The sequence below is a fragment of the Equus caballus genome, chromosome 17, assembly GCF_041296265.1.
Source record: "Equus caballus isolate H_3958 breed thoroughbred chromosome 17, TB-T2T, whole genome shotgun sequence".
Taxonomy (NCBI): domain Eukaryota; kingdom Metazoa; phylum Chordata; class Mammalia; order Perissodactyla; family Equidae; genus Equus; species Equus caballus.
In genome coordinates, this window is record NC_091700.1 from 42,803,163 (window position 1) to 42,822,473 (window position 19,311).

The 19,311-nt window shown below is 43.8% G+C and overlaps 1 protein-coding gene across 3 annotated transcripts in view; it reads right to left on the minus strand.

Annotated features, from left to right (window-relative positions):
- Window positions 1-7,612: 7,612 nt before the first annotated feature.
- The window catches only part of CYSLTR2 (cysteinyl leukotriene receptor 2), a 49,557-nt gene continuing 37,858 nt past the window's right edge, over window positions 7,613-19,311 (minus strand). For 2 of the 3 annotated variants that reach the window (XM_070239708.1, XM_023621586.2), the window contains one exon: window positions 7,613-17,466. In XM_070239708.1, coding sequence (XP_070095809.1) covers window positions 16,428-17,465 — 1,038 coding nt within the window. In that variant the 5' untranslated portion in view covers window position 17,466 and the 3' untranslated portion in view covers window positions 7,613-16,427. The remainder of the gene's footprint in view (window positions 17,467-19,311) is intronic. The other variant, XM_070239707.1, reaches the window with a different exon arrangement.

Genomic DNA, 19,311 nt, shown 5'->3' on the forward strand with positions numbered 1-19,311 from the left:
CCTCCTTTTCAAGGTTAATGCTTGGCCTGTTCTCTTCATCCTATTCCTCCTGGCTTTTCATCCCTTCTCCCTCAATTGTCCTTGATCTCTTAAGACTTTCAGTATCTCCTCAGTCTTCTCCTCTGTCTTAAATCTCACACAGGCACACACAATGTGGAGAAAAGCTGTCACAACTTCAGCCATCCCCTCCACACAAATGGAGCCCAAATCACGTTTCCAGCCTGGAATTCGTTCTCAATCTCTGTCTCAAAACTCTCACAACTTGCCAGCCATTTTCACCTTTCGGTCGCTGGTTGTCTTACCAGGCCTCACATTTAACTTGTTTAGGCAGATGCCACATCATCCTGCAAACAAGCTCTGGATTTTCTGCCTTCACGCTGTGACGTCATTGCTTCTCCTGTTGTCTCTTTAAATCCACCATGCTTGCTCTCCAATTTGTATTCAACTTGTCCCTCATTTCTCTTTCCCTCTGCAGTCATCCTGGTTCAGGTTCTTATGATTTCATATTGGCTCTTTGCAATAGTCCTGAAACTACCCCCCTACTTCGCGTCTCTTCTATTGCTCCTTAATGACAATCCCCTCCAAACACCAGCACCGACATAACTTTCCTAAAACACCGCTTTTGGTATGCCATTTGAGTTCACTATGTTTTTGAGTCACTACTCAAAAACTTTCAATGACTTCCTGATCTAAAGGAATAAGCCCTCATTCCTTGGTTTAGAATTCAACCTCCCTTTTATTGATGCTGATTTATCTTTACAAATTTGATTTTCCACTATTCCAAAAGAAACCAAGCAGGCTGGTACCTTCTCAGTGACCTGAACACACTGCACCAAGTCCCACTTGGGTGCCTTTGCTTGAGCTGTTTCTGCACCTAGAACACTTCTCCACGTTGACCTTCGTGTTTCCTCAATTTCTGTGGATCCTTGAATACCCTTCAGTTAATTCTTAGTTTCTAGATACCTTCCCTGAACCTGCACACACAATGATTTCTCTCTCACTTGCCACACCGCAAACACTGACCAGATTTGCGTTCTCCACTTCAGCACATTATGTGTGTGCTGCACTGTTACAGGTTCCCCGAGGGCAGAGACCACGCCATATATACACACATTCACCAACTTACCTAGCAAGCGCTCTTCATGTAGCCAGAGCTCAGGATACAGCTCTGGTTCACTTATGTGCCTAGTGACAGACGTTATCTAAAGGCGAATTACTTTATCATGTTTCATTCTTTCTTAACCTTGAGTCCAAAGTCATACACACTATAACGAAACCACAGAAAAACTGGATATTTTGATTAACACTCATGCCGACAAGCTGCTGCTTCCTGGGAATTATTTAAACACTGTTTCTCAGGAAATGCCATGGTTCAGCCAAACGGGGTCCATATCCATCCAGGCTGAAAAGTGGCAACCAGCGTTCGCAGAGCATTGGCGAGAGAAGCAAGCATTATGCAGAAATCAATTCGATAAAAACACAGGACTTAAAACCTACACTTTCAGCAATTGTGTAAACAAAGGCTAAGAAGTCAGCATTCCCAGCTCTGAAGGAGGAAGCGGACATTTCAGCAGAGGCAGTGAGGGAAGATCTGACATAAGACACAAGAGGGTCCCCAGGACATGGCAGACAAACATTACCAGGGGGCTTCTATATGGCCTCTGCCACACGGGGGCAATCCCCTAGTCTTGAGGACAAACAGGAGTTTGATACAGAATCCAGCAGGGGTCCCCACACAGCAGTGTCCGAATATTGTTCTCATTGGTACATGTAGGTTCAGCCACCTTTACCAAATCCCTTTGTCATCTTCATGAATTCTTGAGTTGGAGAACATGGCTGGGTGGAACATCTGAACAGGGTGGACCCAGGTGACTCCCAGAGTGGACAGAGCCCAGGAAGGAGCCCCTCACAGAGCCTTTCTTCATCCGATGCATTTTTGCCTTTGTGTCTGTTACTAGCACGCGCCTCTAAACATTGGCATGAGGAGGACAGAGTGGAAGGAGAAACGGGAGAACTAACTAATGCCCTTTGTTAGGCATTTCACTAACTTGATCTACAGTCCTCAGAGGTGTCCTGAAAGATAGAAACTGTTAACTTCGTTACACAAATAAGGACCCTGCGGCTTAGAAAGCTGAAGCCAACGTGGCCAGCGTCACATCTGGGAAATGATGAAGCTGGACTCCACCCACCTCCGAAACCCACACTGTGAGGCCTCCTGTGACTCGGTTCCTGAAAATCTGCAGCTACACGCAGACTTCCTTCCCCACACCTTCAGGGCCTCTGGAACAGGAGCTGTTTCAGTGGTTAGCAAGGTCAGATCTGACCACAAACAACAGCCTTTTCATGAAAGGTGGCTTCTTGGCGAAGAGCTTTGGAAACTCCTGCAGGAAATGACACATGTGTCAATGCAGCAGAGCCCTGCAGAAGGCAGCATGGGAAAGCTTCCGTGTGGGTGCCCTGGCAGCCAGCAGGGTGTTATTCCGAGGGTCACTCAGAGGTTTCAGGGAGCCTTGACTCGCCGGAGGAGAACACAGAAGAATCCCTTCCCTTGTTTGCCTTGCACCCCCCACCCATTATCTAATTTAATCCCTGTTTTCCAGGGAAGGAAGCAGAGTCCCCAAGAGGGCAAGGAAGTTGTCAAGGCCACACAGCTCCTCAAGAGCAGGGCCACTCAGACTCCAACGTGCCGCCTCTAGAGCTCACGATCTCTCTGCCGTGCTGCAGATGCCTCACTTCCCAGGGGAGGCCATTCATCCTCCCGGAGAGCTGAAGTCGCACCACCAGCAGCCTTGGCTGGCCAGCTCTGTGGTGGGATTTTAACAGACACTAAGGGGCTTCCCACTGACCCCTAGGCTCTCCCTCCCACCTATTTCCTGAGGCTTAACTTTTTTTTTTTAAAAACTGGGAACAAGTCCCTTTTCTTCCATAACTAGAGATGTTGCAAAATGCGAGTACTGATACAAAAGGCAGCAGCATTTATTTATTTATTTATTTATTTATTTATTTATTTATTGAGGAAGATTAGCCCTGAGCTAACATCTGCGGCCAATCCTCCTCTTTTTGCTGAGGAAGACTGGCCCTGAGGTAACATCCATGCCCATCTTCCTCTACTTTATATGTGGGACGCCTACCACAGCATGGCTTGAGAAGCGGTGTGTAGGTCTGCACTGGGGATCCAAATTGGCAAACCCCAGGCTGCCGAAGTGGAACATGCAAATTTAACTGCTGTGCAACCAGGCCGGCCCCAGCACTGATTTAAATTTATGCTAAAGTGATAATAGGTGACATAGCCAAAAGGGAAGAGCACGGGTTTTGGAGGCAGAACTGAGTTCAAACCTGGCTCTACCAGATGTGAGCTGTGTGGCCGTGGGCTTGTTGGTTCACCTCTCTGAGTCTCAGAGTCCTCACCTAGAAAGTGAGAATTACTCTACTTAACTTCTAAGGGTGAGCAGAAAGATTGCATGAGAAGTGCACAGAATGCCCAGTCCAGAGCCTGGCATGCGGTAGATGCTGAATCAGTGATAATCATTCTTGTTATGACCTCACAACTGAATATTTTTGAGCTCCCAAAAGGAGTAATCACACAGAAGAAATAGCAAGTGTTGTTTGCTGACTCCAGCTCCCCTGTCTGGTAGCTCTGCAATCATGGGGACATCACTTACACTCTTAGCCTTACGTTCCTCACTTTGAAACCAGACTATTGTGAGGATGAAGTGAAATAATGGATGTGAAAGTGCTTTGTAACTCGGGAAAGTCTTTGTCCATGTGCAGCTGTGGTGGATATTTGAAAGTGCAGGGCGAGTACAGAAGTAGTATTCGTTTATGGTTATAACCTTATTGATCAGAGTACTAATTGCAGGTTATAGAAAGTTGACGGCAGAATCTTGCTGGAGTTGTAAAAGAATTTTGCCCTAATGCTATATCTCTATTAGTGAGCATATATGCAAACAGACACACAAATTTTATAGGCATGTAATAATATGTTATATGATGATATCAGTCTAATTATGCATCATGTAAATCTAGCAATAGGCTTCTCCTTTTGTTTTGAAGCACTTTCTAGCACTCCCCTCAGGCCAGTCTGGGAGTAAATGCTGCTGCACATGTTGACTCACAAAAATAAAATATGACACTTCAGGGGCCGGCCTGGTGGCACAGTGGTTAAGTTTGCATGTTCTGCTTCAGCGGCCTGGGGTTCATGGGGCTCAGATGCCGGGCGTGGACCTATGCACCGCTTATCAAGCCATGCTGTAGCAGGCATCTCACATATAAAATAGAGGAAGATGGGCATGGATATTAGCTCTGGGCCAGTCTTCCTCAGCAAAAAGACGAGGATTGGTGGCGGATGTTAGCTCAGGGCTAATCTTCCTAAAAGAAAAATGACCTTGCAGGCTGGGTCACCAAACACCCAGGTGGAGCCCTGAGGTCATGGTCCCCCCTGAAGGCAGAGTGCCCCTCAACAGGAGATCTGTAATGGCCAGAACTGGTATGAAAGCATTCACAGACGTGGGCTTCCTCTGAGGCAACCAGAAAACGAATATGAAAAAGCCATTCTCAAGGTTCCCCAGACAAATAAGATCAGGAATAGGCTCCGCCGAGTGGAGAGCGCCTTCAAAGTTGTCTGTGAGCAGATACTGCTTGCTACTGTTTCTGCTCTGGGGTCTGGCAGCCAGCTCCACCTTCGGCATCCTGGCAGTCTCAAGGGAAAGGTGTTGTCTCTTTCACAAATACCTTCTCTCTTCTATCCTCTTCCATCAGCTAAAACAACGTGCTTAGTGTTCATCTGTTTGCCACACATTCTTGGGCCGTGTTTTACCAGTGGATTCTCTTCCCTCCAGAGAATTTGCCAACATGGCCTAGCATACAGAGTAGTTTTAATCTGGAGAAGTAAATACAGCCTTTTAGATGCAAATAAATGTGAGAGGGAAAAATGCAGATTGTTTATGGAGCTACTGACCAAGTGGATATAGTTAGCAGTTATCAAGCCCTTGAAATGTGAAAATTAATTAAATTCAATTTGAGGAATGAGAATAATCACTTCAAGTAGGATAATGTGATAAATGATAAATACCCCTTATTTAAGGAAAGCAATCATCTCAATGCTACAGGTGCCCTATTTTGAGGATTGTTGAAATGCAAAATACTCCAAGTTTAGGAAAGGAAGCGAAAGGTGTTTGTGATAACGAGGTGCTACCCGGAAGGCCCTACCGGGGGAGGCCTGCTTCTCTCTGCTGGGTTTCTGCTTACATTCCGGCCAGTGGGCTGCTCTGGTCCCCGGAGTACATGCTCCCCTGAGGATTCGTTCCCCACTGCTGCTGGAACAAATTACCACAAACCCTGTGGCTTGAAACAATACAAATTTTTGTCTCTTCCGGTTCCATAGACTGGAAGTCCTATAGGGGTCTCACCAGGCTAAAATCAAGGTGTCGGCAGGGCTGTGCTCCTTTTGGAGGCTCTAGGGCCGAATCCTCTTCCTTGCCTTTTTCAGCTGCTGGAAGCCACCTGCATTCCCGGCTCGCGGGTCCCTTCTCCATCTACAAAGCCAGCAGCGTGACAGCTTCAAATCCTCTCTCACTCTGACTCCTGCTTCGAGTTTAGCACACACGCCTTTAGAACATACACATGTGTTAAAACCCGTGGAATGTACAAGAGCCAGTGTGAGGCCTGAGGTAGATTAGGGACTTGGGGTGATGGTGATGAGTCATTGTAGGTTCTAGACTGTAACAAAGGTTACCATTCTAGTGGCGGATGTTGATGCGCACCTGGGGAAAGGGGGTGTATGGGAAATTTCTGTACTTTCTGCTCTTTTTTGCTGTGAACCTAAAACTGCTCCAAAAAAATAAAATCTTTTTTTAAAAAATAAAAATAAGAGTCTTTTAAGGGAAGAATGATCTGAGCAATGTTTGTGAAAAGATTGGAAACTGCTGCACTAAACCGTGAGCTCCTTTGGAGGAGAGACCCTTTCTTATCTCAACTTCGTGCCCTGAGAGCCGCACAAACGCCTGCCCCTGGTGGGAGCTAAATCCACGGCCGAAGACGGGAAGGAGACCAGGGTGTGGCGAGGTTTCACTCAGCCCACAGTCACTCTCAGTGACAGTGACTCCTTTTGCAGTGTGACAGCTCCTCCTGCAGCCCAGAGCAAAGTGGGAACCAGGACCCAGCGCTGTTCAGCCCTGTGCCGAGTACTTCAGGTTATGAAAAACATTTCTATTTTTAAAATGAGAAGAGTGGGGCTCAGAAAGATTAAGTAACTTGCTGATCTCCGGGTCATAGGGCCTGGATTCAAATCTAGATTTCTGTGGGTCCAAAGCTCATGCCAGGCTTCCTCCTCAAGTGACAAGAGTAGAGAAGCTGTTCTTTATGTGTGTTCTGAGCTCTGGGTGTGGAAACCATGCAGAAAAGTGGACCTGCAAACTAGGAGAGATGCCAAGGGAGGGTTCACGGTTGAAGGCAGCCTCACATATTCGTATAAAAGACCGGTGGCTGCTGGAGGAATTCCCAACCTTTGTAAGATGCTTCCGGTCCCTGTGTGTTCCTCTGGAAAGGGGAGCCGTGTCTAAGGCCACCAGACCTGACCAAGCAGTGCTGGAGCAGACAGGGGCCAGCAGGGGGCACTGTGCAGATGTGGCGGACCCACGTCTTATCTCAGGACCCCTCCTAGCAGAGACCCAGCAACACCCGGAGCAGGAACCCTGGGCTAAGCCAGGGATGGAGAAATGTCACTTTGAACTAAGTTAGTTTCCTCCCCTTCAGATAAAGTAACACAGAGAATAATTTTCAGAAAGCTTTGGAGAGTGAAGTTTGCTTCTTACAAAATCGCTAACTGTTGTGGGTTTCTTTCTCTTACAGAAAACTTCCTTTTGCCACAATGGATGTCAGGAGGCAGTGCAGAAAAGTGAGTAGAGCAGAGAAAGTGGGCATGTTCAATCTCAGATCTCTCTCTTATTAGATGTGTGGGTTTCTTCTGAGCCTCCTTTTCGCCTTCCGTGAGCTGGAGATCAAAGCCTTTATCTCACAGATCCGTTCTGAAGACTAAAGAGAACGTACCTTTGGAAAGGTGAGTATGTGACCTCGCGCAGTTTGCAATCAATTTTGGTTGTAGGATCCCTTTAGACTCTTAAAATTATTGAAGACTCAAAAGAGCTCTTGCTGACGTGAGTTCTATCAATATTTAATACATTAAAAACTGAAATTTACTTTTCAGTTAAGTTTCTCATGAAAATGTTTCGTTAAAAAATATAACATTAATAAGCCCATCACATGTTCATTTTAAAAATATGTTTTTATGAAAAATAACTATATTTTCAAAATAAAAAAATATTTAGTTAGAAGAGTGACAGTGTTCCCTTTCTGCAAATCTTTTAATGTCTGGCATTCGAATATCTGTTCTGTATTCAGAGTGTTATGATATCACACATCACGTAGCCTCTAGAAAACTCTATGGGTTACACTCTCGAAAGAATGGGAGTGAAAAATGCAAATAACCTCTTAGCGTTCTAGGAAAACAGTTTAGATCTAGGCACTTGTAGGGGAGAAAGACATTTCCTCTCCCCAAATGGGGGTTCGTCTGGCCGGAGAACGAATTAAATTCACATGAGACAGACTAGCAAGAGAAAATTAAACAAAGCTTTATGAGGAACCATGGCCCAGGGCCTTTCTTCCTGAAGGAAGAAAGGCCACCGAAGAAGTGGGGTGCACATAGTGGATATATACCCCCAAACAGGGTGTTTCACATGTGATTGAAATGTCCCTTTTACAATAGTCACGAAGTTGCTCTGTCAGCACAGCTCTTGATGGAAACGGCAGATAGGTCTGCTGTCTCAGAGGGCGCCGCAGGGTGGCAGGTGTGTTACCTCGGGCTGGGGGGTCACAGATGAGCGCCGCAATCGGTTCCCAGCCTAAAGAAAGATGCTTAATCTTTAAGGAGATGCCAGCGTTGGGAGGGGGAGGGAAGTCAGTTACAGGAGGTTACCAGACTAGCACAATAAAATGCAGATTTAAGTCCTTGCCTTTGGTATTGACTAAGAGTTTTTAGAGAGAAGGTCATCTCCTTTCTTCTTCCTGGTACAGAGAGGGAGGCACCTTTTACAGATAGAGATTTACCTTACAAATGTAAACGTGTCCTAACAAAGGGCAAGTTCCATTCCTCAGAGCCTCCTTCCCTGTCCCAGTTTATCAAAAGCAATCAGCCTCAAATAATCCTGATGCCAAAGAGACATATCTTGGGGTGGCCAATTCCAGGTCCCCACACACTCAATAAGCGATAGTGATTACATTGTTCCCTGAGCGAGTTCATCCCAAATTTCTGGGTAGCAACTCCAGCCTGGAGCACAGGACACTCTAGGAAGTAACCTGGTCCTTGGAGACAGCGACTGACACAAGGGTCAAGAGAAGCTTTACTCAGCACCCAAGAACCTAATGAGAACTCGAGTAATCGATGAGATGAGTCGGACAGCGCACGGTTCGAACAAGCCTGAGCTCTCGGAGCTTGTGGTATATGCCAAGGGGATGTCTATGCTGAATGTAGAAAAATCAAGAAGTTGCTCAGAGAGCGATAGGTTAACCAAACATTTTATTTCAAATTAACATAAAATCTGCCTTTCAATGACTTCCAAAATGTTTCATTTCCTTCCTGCTTTGGATGATGTGATAGTTTGCTATGTTTCCATCTCCTCCCCAGCAGGCGTCCGATGGGCCTGATGAATCCTGTGCTGATGAATTCTGCCTCCTGCTGAGACCTGTGCAACTTCCCTGGGCCTTGCCTGTCTGGATCCCTCCATTAGATAAAGGTGGAAAAATATCTCTCTTGAAAATTTTGAAACACAGCCTAATTCTTCAGGCAGTTATGGCCAGAATTTGCACTACCTATGTGGTGAAAAAAAAATTTGAGTAGTGAATTTAATTTAATGTGGTTCCAGGATTGTAATGCATCCAAGAACCCAGCAGAAATAAATGCAAAACCTTTCTTGAAGAAAGTCAACATAAGCCTCAAAAAATTCCTACTGATAGGGGCTGGCCAGGTGCAGTAGTAACTAAGTTCATACGCTCTACTTCTGTGGCCCAGGGTTCACAAGTTTGGATCCTGGGCACAGACCTACGTACCCCTTATGCCTTATTAGGCCATGCTGTGGCAGGTGTCTCACATATAAAGTAGAGGAAGATGGGCACAGATGTTAGCTCAGGGCTAATCTTCCTCAAAAGAAAAAAATTCCTACTGATATAGTTCCAAAGAATAGGGGCTCACAGTTAAAAAACATGAAACATACCAACTCACCATGGGTGAGAGGCAGCAGAAATGATAGACAGGGAAATCAGACTGGGACAGACTTCATGATGAAATTATTAGACACAGAGTATAAAATACGCATATTTCAAGAAATGAAGAACAGGCTTGGAGAGATTGAGAAGAGCAAGACACTATAAATTACAACTATGCCACTTTGAAAAAAAAACCGCATTCCTAGAAATGAAAAGTAGAATAATTGAAATAAAAAATACAAAACATGGGTTTAACAATGGATCAGACACAGCTGAATCCAGGTAAAGATAATTAAAAAGAAATCTTTACCTCAATAGAGCATAGTAATATTTCAGAACACGAAAGACAAAGAGAAATCTGTCGACGAAAATAATCCATAACCAATCTATAAAGGAAAATTTGGGTGAGTTTATTCTGAGCTTAAATCTTAGGATTATAACCCGGGAGAGTCTTTCCACAAAGGAACAGAGCACTCCAAAGAAGTGAGGGTACACAGGGTGGTTATATACCCTCAAAGAGGGTGTTTCACATATGATTGAAATGTCCCTCCCACAATAGTCACAAGATTGCCCTGTCGGCACAGCACTTGATGGACACAGCAGGTAGTGGGTCTGCTATCTCAGAGGGCATGGCAGGAGGCAAGTCTGTTGTCTCAAGCTGGGCGGTCACAGGTGAGCGCAGCAATCAGTTTCTAGCCTAAGGAAAGATACTTAATCCTTAAGGAGACATCAATGTTGGGAGGGGAAGGGAAGTTGCACCTTTATGTCAAGGGCCTTTGCTCTTGCCATAGGGAATATCTAAAGCAGATATACAATGCATGCTCAACGGCCTGGGTCAGGCCCTTTTGGAAAGACAAGGTCAGGTCGAATTAGGTTTACACCAAATGGCTCCCTCATATATTCCAATATATCCTATTACTTGCCATTTTTATTTGTCAAATCTTAAGGCCAACCAGATAGGAAATCAGCTTGTCTATGAAGCAGTATCACACTGTAGTTTAGTGCAGGAAATAAGAGTTTAAGATAGGACAGTGTCAAATGTAGCTGGTGAGAACACGAGCTTTGGAACTACACTGGCTGGGTTTCAATTCCGGCTCTATCACTTGCAAGTACATTTTGGCAAGTTGCTTCACCTCTCTATGATTCAGTTTCCTCATCTGTAAAATATGATTAATAACACTTCAGTTTCTTGTATTATATGAAAAATGCGTACACATTTCCTAGAAGAGTGCCCAACATTAATAGGCACTATAGTTAGCTATTATTATTATAAGAATAACAATTAGACAACTGACTTCTTGTTAGCAACAACAAAAAGCAGAAGACAGTCAACCCAGAATTTTTTATTTACTTATGTATTTATCTGTATCTTTGTTTACTATTCCTTCTTGCACTTCTGACTTTCCATTGTTATCATTTTTCTTTTATCCAAAGTACCATCTTTAGGATTTCATTTCGTGAGAGTTTATTGGTAATTAATCTCCAAGTTTTATTTACATGAAAGCGACAGTGAAAGTCACTTGAAACTCTCCAGGTTGGAATAGGTTAAAAGTGACCGTCTCAAAGGCTTCTAAGGAGGTAGCTCCCCGGGAATTCTCATATACTCTGCACAGGGCTGTGAATTGGTAAAACCAATTTGGAAGAGAGTTAGGTATTATCTAGAAATGTTGATTATGGACACGTTCCTAACTGTATAATCTGGAGAAGCTATTACACGCGTGCACTGAGAGATATGTGTGAGAACATTCATGGGAGCATTGTTCCTGACAGCCAAAGGCTGACAATAACCGTCTCCATTAACAGAAGTATGGATGATTAAATTGTGCTGCACTCACACAAGCAGAAGTATCGTGCTTGAACCTCAAAAAGATAAAGCTGAGTGGGAAAAAAAATAGTTACTATATTATGCCGTTTATAGAAAGTGCAAAAACATCCACAACTAAATAATATTTTGCCTGGAGATACATTTATGTGGTAAAATCATAAATAAAAGCAAAAGAATCACTAACACAAAATTCGGAATAGTGGTTACCTCTAGGATCAAGGGCACATAAACGAGTGAGAAAGTACTGGTAAGATTCTATTTCTTTAGGCGAGGGAGTAAGAACAGAGGTAACAATTTTCTTCTTCTTTAATTTGCACATTTTGTTTGTATGAAAGATCTTGTGAATAAAGAAAGCATCGTGTTTAACTTTAGGAAAATTAGTTTATGCCAGACTTTAAGCACCCATCCCACAAGGCTAATGGAAAATTCAGTCTTAATCATTACAAGGGTTCTCTAATATGAGCAGTATGCAGTAGTTTTTTTTCCTCCAACTTGAGGGTTATGCAAAGGTCCTGAGCTCCTACATGAGCCAGCACATCAGAGAGGCCCCTCTAGTCATCAGCCACTGGTCCACGCTGGTCCACAGACCCAGGCTGCAGGTTCCTTTTATGTCCACCAGGCCCTGCTATGTCCACTGAACACTTGGAAGGCAAGGATCTTTGGGGGCAGAGGAGCAGGGGAGGGGGTGGAGGTCCCTTGGCTTAGAATTCAGCCTCCTCAGCACGTCATACAGCTAACACTTCTGAGACCTTTCCAGTTCCCCATGTAAATTAGCCTTCATTTCCAGTCTGTGTTTCTTTGATCTCTTTGTGGATTCTTATGGGGCCATACTCTTTTTACTTATTAGAGCTTTGAAACACATTAACTTTTTAACAAGTCCTCTCTCATTATATTTCTCCTTGTGGCTTTTATTAGACTCAAGTAGCTGCCTCCATCTACTTGGGGATGAAACGCCCTTAGAAGAAGGATCTCCCATCCCCACATCCCCTGGGTGACCCACTCCACCCCCATTCTCCCCTAACAGGGTCTCTATTCAAGCTCTTTTCCAAGAAGAAAAATGAATTCTCTATAGAAAGCCATCTCCCTTGCCGATCTCCCCTCCTAACCCATTTTTGGCCAGTTTGACATCATCTCTACTTCAGAATAAATTCCAAATCAACTTAATTAAATCTAAAATAGCAAATTGGTCATTTAAAATAGTTACAAAATATAATGGCATTTGCTTCTTAGTTCCTCACTGAAAAAGCACAGTTCCAGGATGCTACTGAAATTTACACAGCAAAATTCCTTTCTCCCAGTTGAATAATTTATGTACTTTCTTGAGGGGATACCTAATCTCTCAAACAAAAGAACTGTATCTAAAACCCCTGAATGCCCTGGGCTTTCACTTTGGCACAGAAAGAGTTCACGTCCTCTTCCTCAAGGACTCTTCGCCAAGTGAGATGCTTCGCCCTGCCTGGAAAAAGGAGAAGTCTTGGAAAAAGGAAAAATAAGTCATTAAGGTCTTAGTCTCTCTCTCTCTCTTTCGTACACACACCCCTCACCCCATGGACTTAAAGACACTAGTAACTCACAACTCCCTATTACTGCTCATCTCAAGGACCTAGGTTGCTCTCAGTTATTCCCAGCTTTATCTTGGAAAGTTGTTGAGATTTCTATGACTTCACATTATAAACTTCTAATTTAGCTTTCATCCTTAATCCTGGAGCCGATCTGTCCTTCCACCCTCCTCAGCTGCTGGGCCTGCTACTTAGGTCCTGACGACGCAGCGCAGGGATGCCTGGCTAGCAGACAGTTCTCTTCCCACCTCACTTGCAGTACAGAATATGTGGTCTCTGCAGGCCCCCTTTCACCTCTCTCCCCTGAGATTTCAGTGGGTTTAAGCCCAGCCAGGTGTAGACTCTGTTGACTCTCATTTGGTGGGAGCAATCCCTTTTTCCTTGGTTTAGTGTAGGAGCCGGTGTGTAATCTGAGTAGGTCCCATCGAAAGGAAGCCCATGACTTTTGTTAGATGACTTAGGCAGGAAATACCTTTTCTTGTCCTGGATACAAGCAGGGAAGCATGTCGCCTCAGGCTACTTGCAATCAGCCTGTTCCTACAATGAGATTCAGCCCTGGAACCAAGCCAGTAGCCGGAGAAGAAGGCTCATAGAGAAGCCCTGGTTGAATAGGACCTGAAGTCTGACCTCCGTTTGTATGTTTTAGTTACATGAGATGGTTATTGTGTAAGACAGTTGGAGCTGCATTTCCTGTTACTTGCAACTAAAAACATCCTGACATACCAAACCACCTCTGACGCCAGGAAGTGACTCCCCTCACCCCAAGAGGAGACTCCCCTCCCACGGCAGGTCTGGGTGGATGTCCCTCAGGGGCCCAAATCCAAGTCTAGTCCTTCCCTGCTTTCTTTCTCCTGTCAGGGTTCAATTTCCACCTCTGGTGGCCTTTCTTGTCATCATTTGTTTTTTTTTTTCAAAGATTGGCACCTGAGCTAACAACAGTTGCCAATCTTTTCTTTTCTTTTTTCTGCTTTTTCTCTCCCCGAATTCCCCCAGTATATAGTTGTATATTTGTCGGTCCTTCTACCTGTGGCATGTGGAACGCCGCCCCAACGTGGCCTGATGAGCAGTGCCATGTCTGAGCCCAGGATCCGAACCGGTCAAACCCTGGGCCACCAAAGCAGAGTGTGTGAACTTAACCACTTAGCCATGGGGCCAGGCCCCTGTCATGTTTTTTTTTTTTTTTCAATTCAGAATTAATTTAAATTTTAAAATTCCATTTTAACTTAATTTTTATTTCAGCAAAACATAGTCACAAGACAGTTAAAGAGTTCTTCAAAGGAAAAGAGAAGTCCCCACCCTCTCCTCCCACCTCCAGCTTCTCTCCGGAGGCAATCTCTGTCAATTCTTTTCACAGTTTCTTCTGGTCTTTAGCTCTTATTGCTAAATAACATTTTTTATACAGCTATTTATCATTCTCTAGCTTTAGTTATTGTGTGTTTTCTGTGAGGAAAGATAGGGACTTATGGTTCTTACACATCCCCCCACCACATACACATCCTCTCCCCTCATTTCTCAAAAAAAGTTATATTACAGTGTTTTGCTATTTACATTATTCTCTACGTAAATATTATTCACAGTTGAGCCTTGTAGTGTACTATGGTTATATTTCCTCTCTTATACAACAGTTTCTTTTTACCTAGCATTTAAGAATTGCATTATCCATTTTTTTTTTTTTTTTTTTGCTTATTTCTCTGTGTATTTATCACTAGCTCATCCCAAGCTCTCCAATGTGTGCAAATCAATTGGTTTCTTGCTTTTTTACAGCATACCAACACCCTGGGAATTCTCTTCATGTTTCTCCCATGTTGGATTCCTTGCTTCCTAAACGCCATGTTTTCCTTTATCTTGGCTTAATCTCTTCTTTTGGAGGAGAACATCCTCCAGGAACTTTCTGAGAAGAAGTGAAAGGGTGATAAAGACGTTGAGAACTTTCACACCGAAATGTCTCTATCTACCCTGTCATTTATTTGTTGGTGCTTTTCATGTTCGGGCCTTTCCCTCCAATGTGGAGTCGTCATCTGCTGTTGATAATTAAGAGAGGTTCTAGCAGGTGGATTAGCTGCCCTCTGCGAGTGGAAGGGGTTAGTTGCCTTGGAGGCTTCCCCGTCAGGTAGGTGTTGGGCAGGCACCCAGCTTTTGTGCTGGAGAATCCCCAACGGCCTGTATCTGTGGGTCTTTTTTCTTGGGTTGGCAGATCCCCCAGAGGAAGGTCCTGCAGGCTCTGAGTCTGTCTGTCAGCTTTCTGGAGCCAAGTAAGGGAAGAGCACTGGAGTCTTTGTTTACTGGGAAGACTTTCACTTAGTCCCTCTCCAGGTTCAGAACACCACCTTCCTCCCACCCTCCACTGTGCCTGGGGTCAGCAACTCCACAGAGAAAACCTCAGTCTTCTAATGAGAGTGAGGAGGGGTGGGTTGCTGGCAGAGGAAAGGAGCTCTCACTCAGACTCTCAACCAATCTTCCTGGAAGTTTGCAGGGGGAGTGGTGGGAACAGCACCCAGTCAATGCTTCTGCACAGAGGTTTTAAAACTCTTACGAGATGTGTGAACTTGAACAAGTTTCTTAATTTCTCCAAACTTCAGTTTCTTCATCTGTAAAATGGAAACAGGGCTTTGGTGTGAGGGTGAAATGGGATTAATGAATGTAAAGTGCCTGGCCGAGTCTGCCCAGCATGCAGAGGCACTCAGTTGTTGCAGTACAGTGGTCAACGTGGTAGTAGTTGGTAGTGTCCTTAGTATCCTTAGCTTTGTTTCAGTGGACAGAAATGACCTCCCTCCCATTATCCAGTGCTATTCTCCACTCTCTCAAAAAAAGAAGGCAGCACCGCCCTACTCATGTTCCACCAAATTGTTAATAGAATTTCAGGGGTACAACAACCTTTGCAGCTTGCTCTCCACCGCACCCTCTCACTGAGTGCCCAACTAACTCTTAGAGCCACCTCCTTTATTCTAGCTGCCATCCCAGTGGATTAGTGGGCAGGAGTGAAAACTGCAGTGAAGTCAGTCCAAACCCAAATCTCAAGAGTAAAATTGGTCCTTCCTCTCCCCTGTTCCACACACAATCCCTCCATCCCCTAGAGCAATGCCCCAGATCCTCCTCCTACTCTTCCTCTCCTTCCTAAGCCCCAGGAAGAGAGAGGCAAAGGGAACATTCTTGCCTCCAATGTGCTAGAGCCCCTCTCCCAGCATGAAATGAAATTCATTCTCCTCTCTACTTCTCACCGGCTCTCTCTTGCCCCAGTTCTTCTCTCCCTTTCTCTCTCACTGTTCTTGTTTGGGATCTTGACTCTGCTTTGTTAGAGGGTAGCCTTCTTCTTCACAGTCAAAATCTTTCCTCTGAATTCTTAGGATGCTTTTCTTATCTGCTCTGGGACCTCCCATAGCTTTGTTAATTGATTATATCTCCAGGGATTGAAGAGGGAAGAGGAACTTGAGCAACTGGGGAAGTTGGGGTTGTCTTAAAGTTAAGAATTTAGAATGCCTGGTGGACCAGAAATCTGGTACAGTACCTGATGAAAAGTAGCACCCACTGTGCCTGGCATTTTTTCCAAGTCTGACAGATTGCAAGAGTCTAGTAGGAATTTTTCCTTTTCATTCCTCATTTAGACTCAACCACTGAAAATACACCTAATGAAATTTTTGAAGTAGGTCTTATTAACAAAAATCATGGTCAAGTAAATGTTGAGAATTGACCTTTGTTAGGAATGGTTTAAATACAAGGTATTTGGAGACTACGTGTGAATGAAGGTGGACACAAGGATATGAGAATGGGCCTCACCTAGTAACCCCTTACACTCTTGTTTCCTTTTTCAACCATACACAGACAGGAAAGCTGCACTTTATCTTCTGCAGATGACATTTTCTGACTGCAGACCTTAGTCTGTCCTTAAAATTTTCCCCAGCAAAGTAATAGAGCAAAGGGTTGAAGCAGCTGTTGGTTGCTGCTAAGGCCAGTGTGATGACCACAGCTTTATGTAGCCAGTCTATGCATGTACCCACCTCCCACATGACCAGGTGGAGGGTTCTCAGTACGTGATAGGGCAGGAAGCACAGGAGAAAGATGACTAAGGAAATGATGATAGTGGTTAGTGCCTTCCTGTGAGAAACCCGCAGCCCTGTTTCTGAGACTTTCACCATTAACAGGGCTCGAATGATCAGCAGGTAACAGATGCTGAGTGTGCAGAATGGCAGCAGGAAGCCCACCACCAAGGCGAGGTAGTTCAAGGCCTGTAGTTTAATGACTTTATTCAGATTCAGCTCTAAGCATAATGTGACATTACCGTCTTGCTCAGAGCCATTCTTCAGAAGTACTGCTGACGAAGCCATAATAAAGATCCATATGATCCCACATAGAATCCAGGCACTTCTGATGCTGGTGACATGGAGGAGCCGGAAGGGGTGAACAGTTGCCAGGAAACGCACAACACTCAGCACAGTCAGGAAATAGATGCTGCTGTACATGTTGACATATAGGGAATAAGACATAATTCTGCAGGCCAGGTCCCCAAATATCCAATTGGAGCCTCTGAGGTAATAGTCAGCCCTGAAAGGCAGTGTGCTTGTGAACAAGAGATCTGAAATGGCCAGGTTTAGCATGAAAACATTCACAGATGTGCATTTCTTATAAGGCTGCAGGAAAACATATATGGAAAAGCCATTTCCCAAGGCTCCCCAGACAAATATTATCAGGTATATGATGGGGTAAAATTCTCTCTTGAAGTTTTCAATTGTGCAGTTCCTGTGGCTGTCATTACTGCTGAAGGTGCCATTGGGTTCTGTTTCTGATGAGGAGACAGATGGAACTGAGGACATAAGTTTTCTTTCCATACTAGATTAAAAAGAAACAGACACAAAAAGTTACTTCCTGCTTACCACTTATGTGTTTCCAGGTTTTAATGAAACAGAGAGAAATATTAGTTTTTCTTTGAAACTTGAGTCAAAAATATTGGCTAGGTCATTACTATATGCTCCATTACATTTCATGATAAATTTCTAGAATGCAGAATAAACATTAATTTATTTGGTGAAGCTAAAACCTCAAATTTAGGGAACTGTTAGCCTGGTGCCCATGTCGACATGAGTGCCCTGCGACAGTGCAGTCTAAATCTGGTGGACGGCAGATTTCTCATCAAAGTCTATGGAAGACAGAAGGAAGTGGCACAACATTTTTCAAATGCTGAAAGAAAAGACCTGCCAACCTAGAGTCCTATAGCTAGCAAAAATATCCTTCAGGTATGAAGGAGAAATCTAGGCAGTCTCAGATGATGGAAAACTAGGAGAATTTGTTGTCAGCAGACTGCCCTAAAAGAATGACTAAAAGAAGTTCTCTAAACAGAAAGGACTTAATAAAAGAAGGAACCTTGGAATATGAGAAAAAAAGACAGAACATGAGGGGGCCGGCCTAGTGGCACAGCAGTTAAGTTCGCAGGTTCCGCTTCTTGGTGGCCCAGGGTTTGCTGGTTAAGATCCCGGGTGTGGACATGGCACTGCTTGGCAAAAAGCCATGCTGTGGTAGGCGTCCCACGTATAAAGTAGAGGAAGATGGGCATGGATGTTAGCTCAGGGCCAGTCTTCCTCAGCAAAAAGGGGGGGATTGGCAGTAGTTAGCTCAGGGCTAATCTTCCTCAGAAAAAAAAAAAAAAAGAAGAAAGAACATGATAAGCAAAAAACATGGGTAAATATAACAGGCTTTCCTTCTATTTTTGAGTCTAAGTTATATTTGATGATTGAAATAAAAGCTATAACACCATCTGATGTGGTTCTAAATGGATGTAAAGGAATTTTTAAAGATAATTATATTATAAATAGGGGAGTGTAAAGGAATATAAAGGAGATAAGGTTTCCACACTTCACTTGAACTGGTAAAATGATGATGCCAATAGACTGTGACAAATCATGTTTCTCTAATGTAATACCTGGAGCAGTTACTCAAAAGATATACACAAAGATACACTCAAAAATACTAGAGATAAATCAAGGTGGAATTTTTAAAAAGCATTCAGGGGCTGGCCCAGTGGTGTCGTGGTTAAGTTTATGAGCTCTGCTTTGGCTGCCCAGGCTTTGTGGGTTCAGATCCAGGACAGGGACCTACATACTGCTCATCAAGCCATGTTGAGGTAGCGTCCCACATATAAAATGGAGGAAGACTGGCACAGATGTTAGCTCAGGGACAATCTTCCTCACCACCCCCCCCCCCCCAAAAAGTGTTCAGATAACCAACAGGAAGGCAGGAAAAGAAATAGATAATACAAACAAAGATAAAATAAAATGGCAGACATATCCCTAACAAACCAATAATTGCACTAAATATAAATAGCTTAAATATACCATTTAAAAGATAGATTGGCAGACTGGAATATAAAAAACGTATGACCCAATTGTGTGCTGTCTACAAGAAATCGCTTCAAATAACAGCACCAGCAAATTGAAAGAAAAAGGATGAAAAACATACATGCCATGAAACATTAATCAAAGGAAATCAGGAGTAGCTCTTAATATCAGCTAAACTTCAGAACAAAGAAAATTACTAGAGACCGAGAGGGACATTATATAATGATAAAAGAGTTTATCCACCAAGAAGACTTACGAATTCTAAATGTGTATGCACCAAACAACAGAGTTGCAAAATATGTGAAGTAAAGACTGATAGAATTGAATGGAGAAATAGACAAAT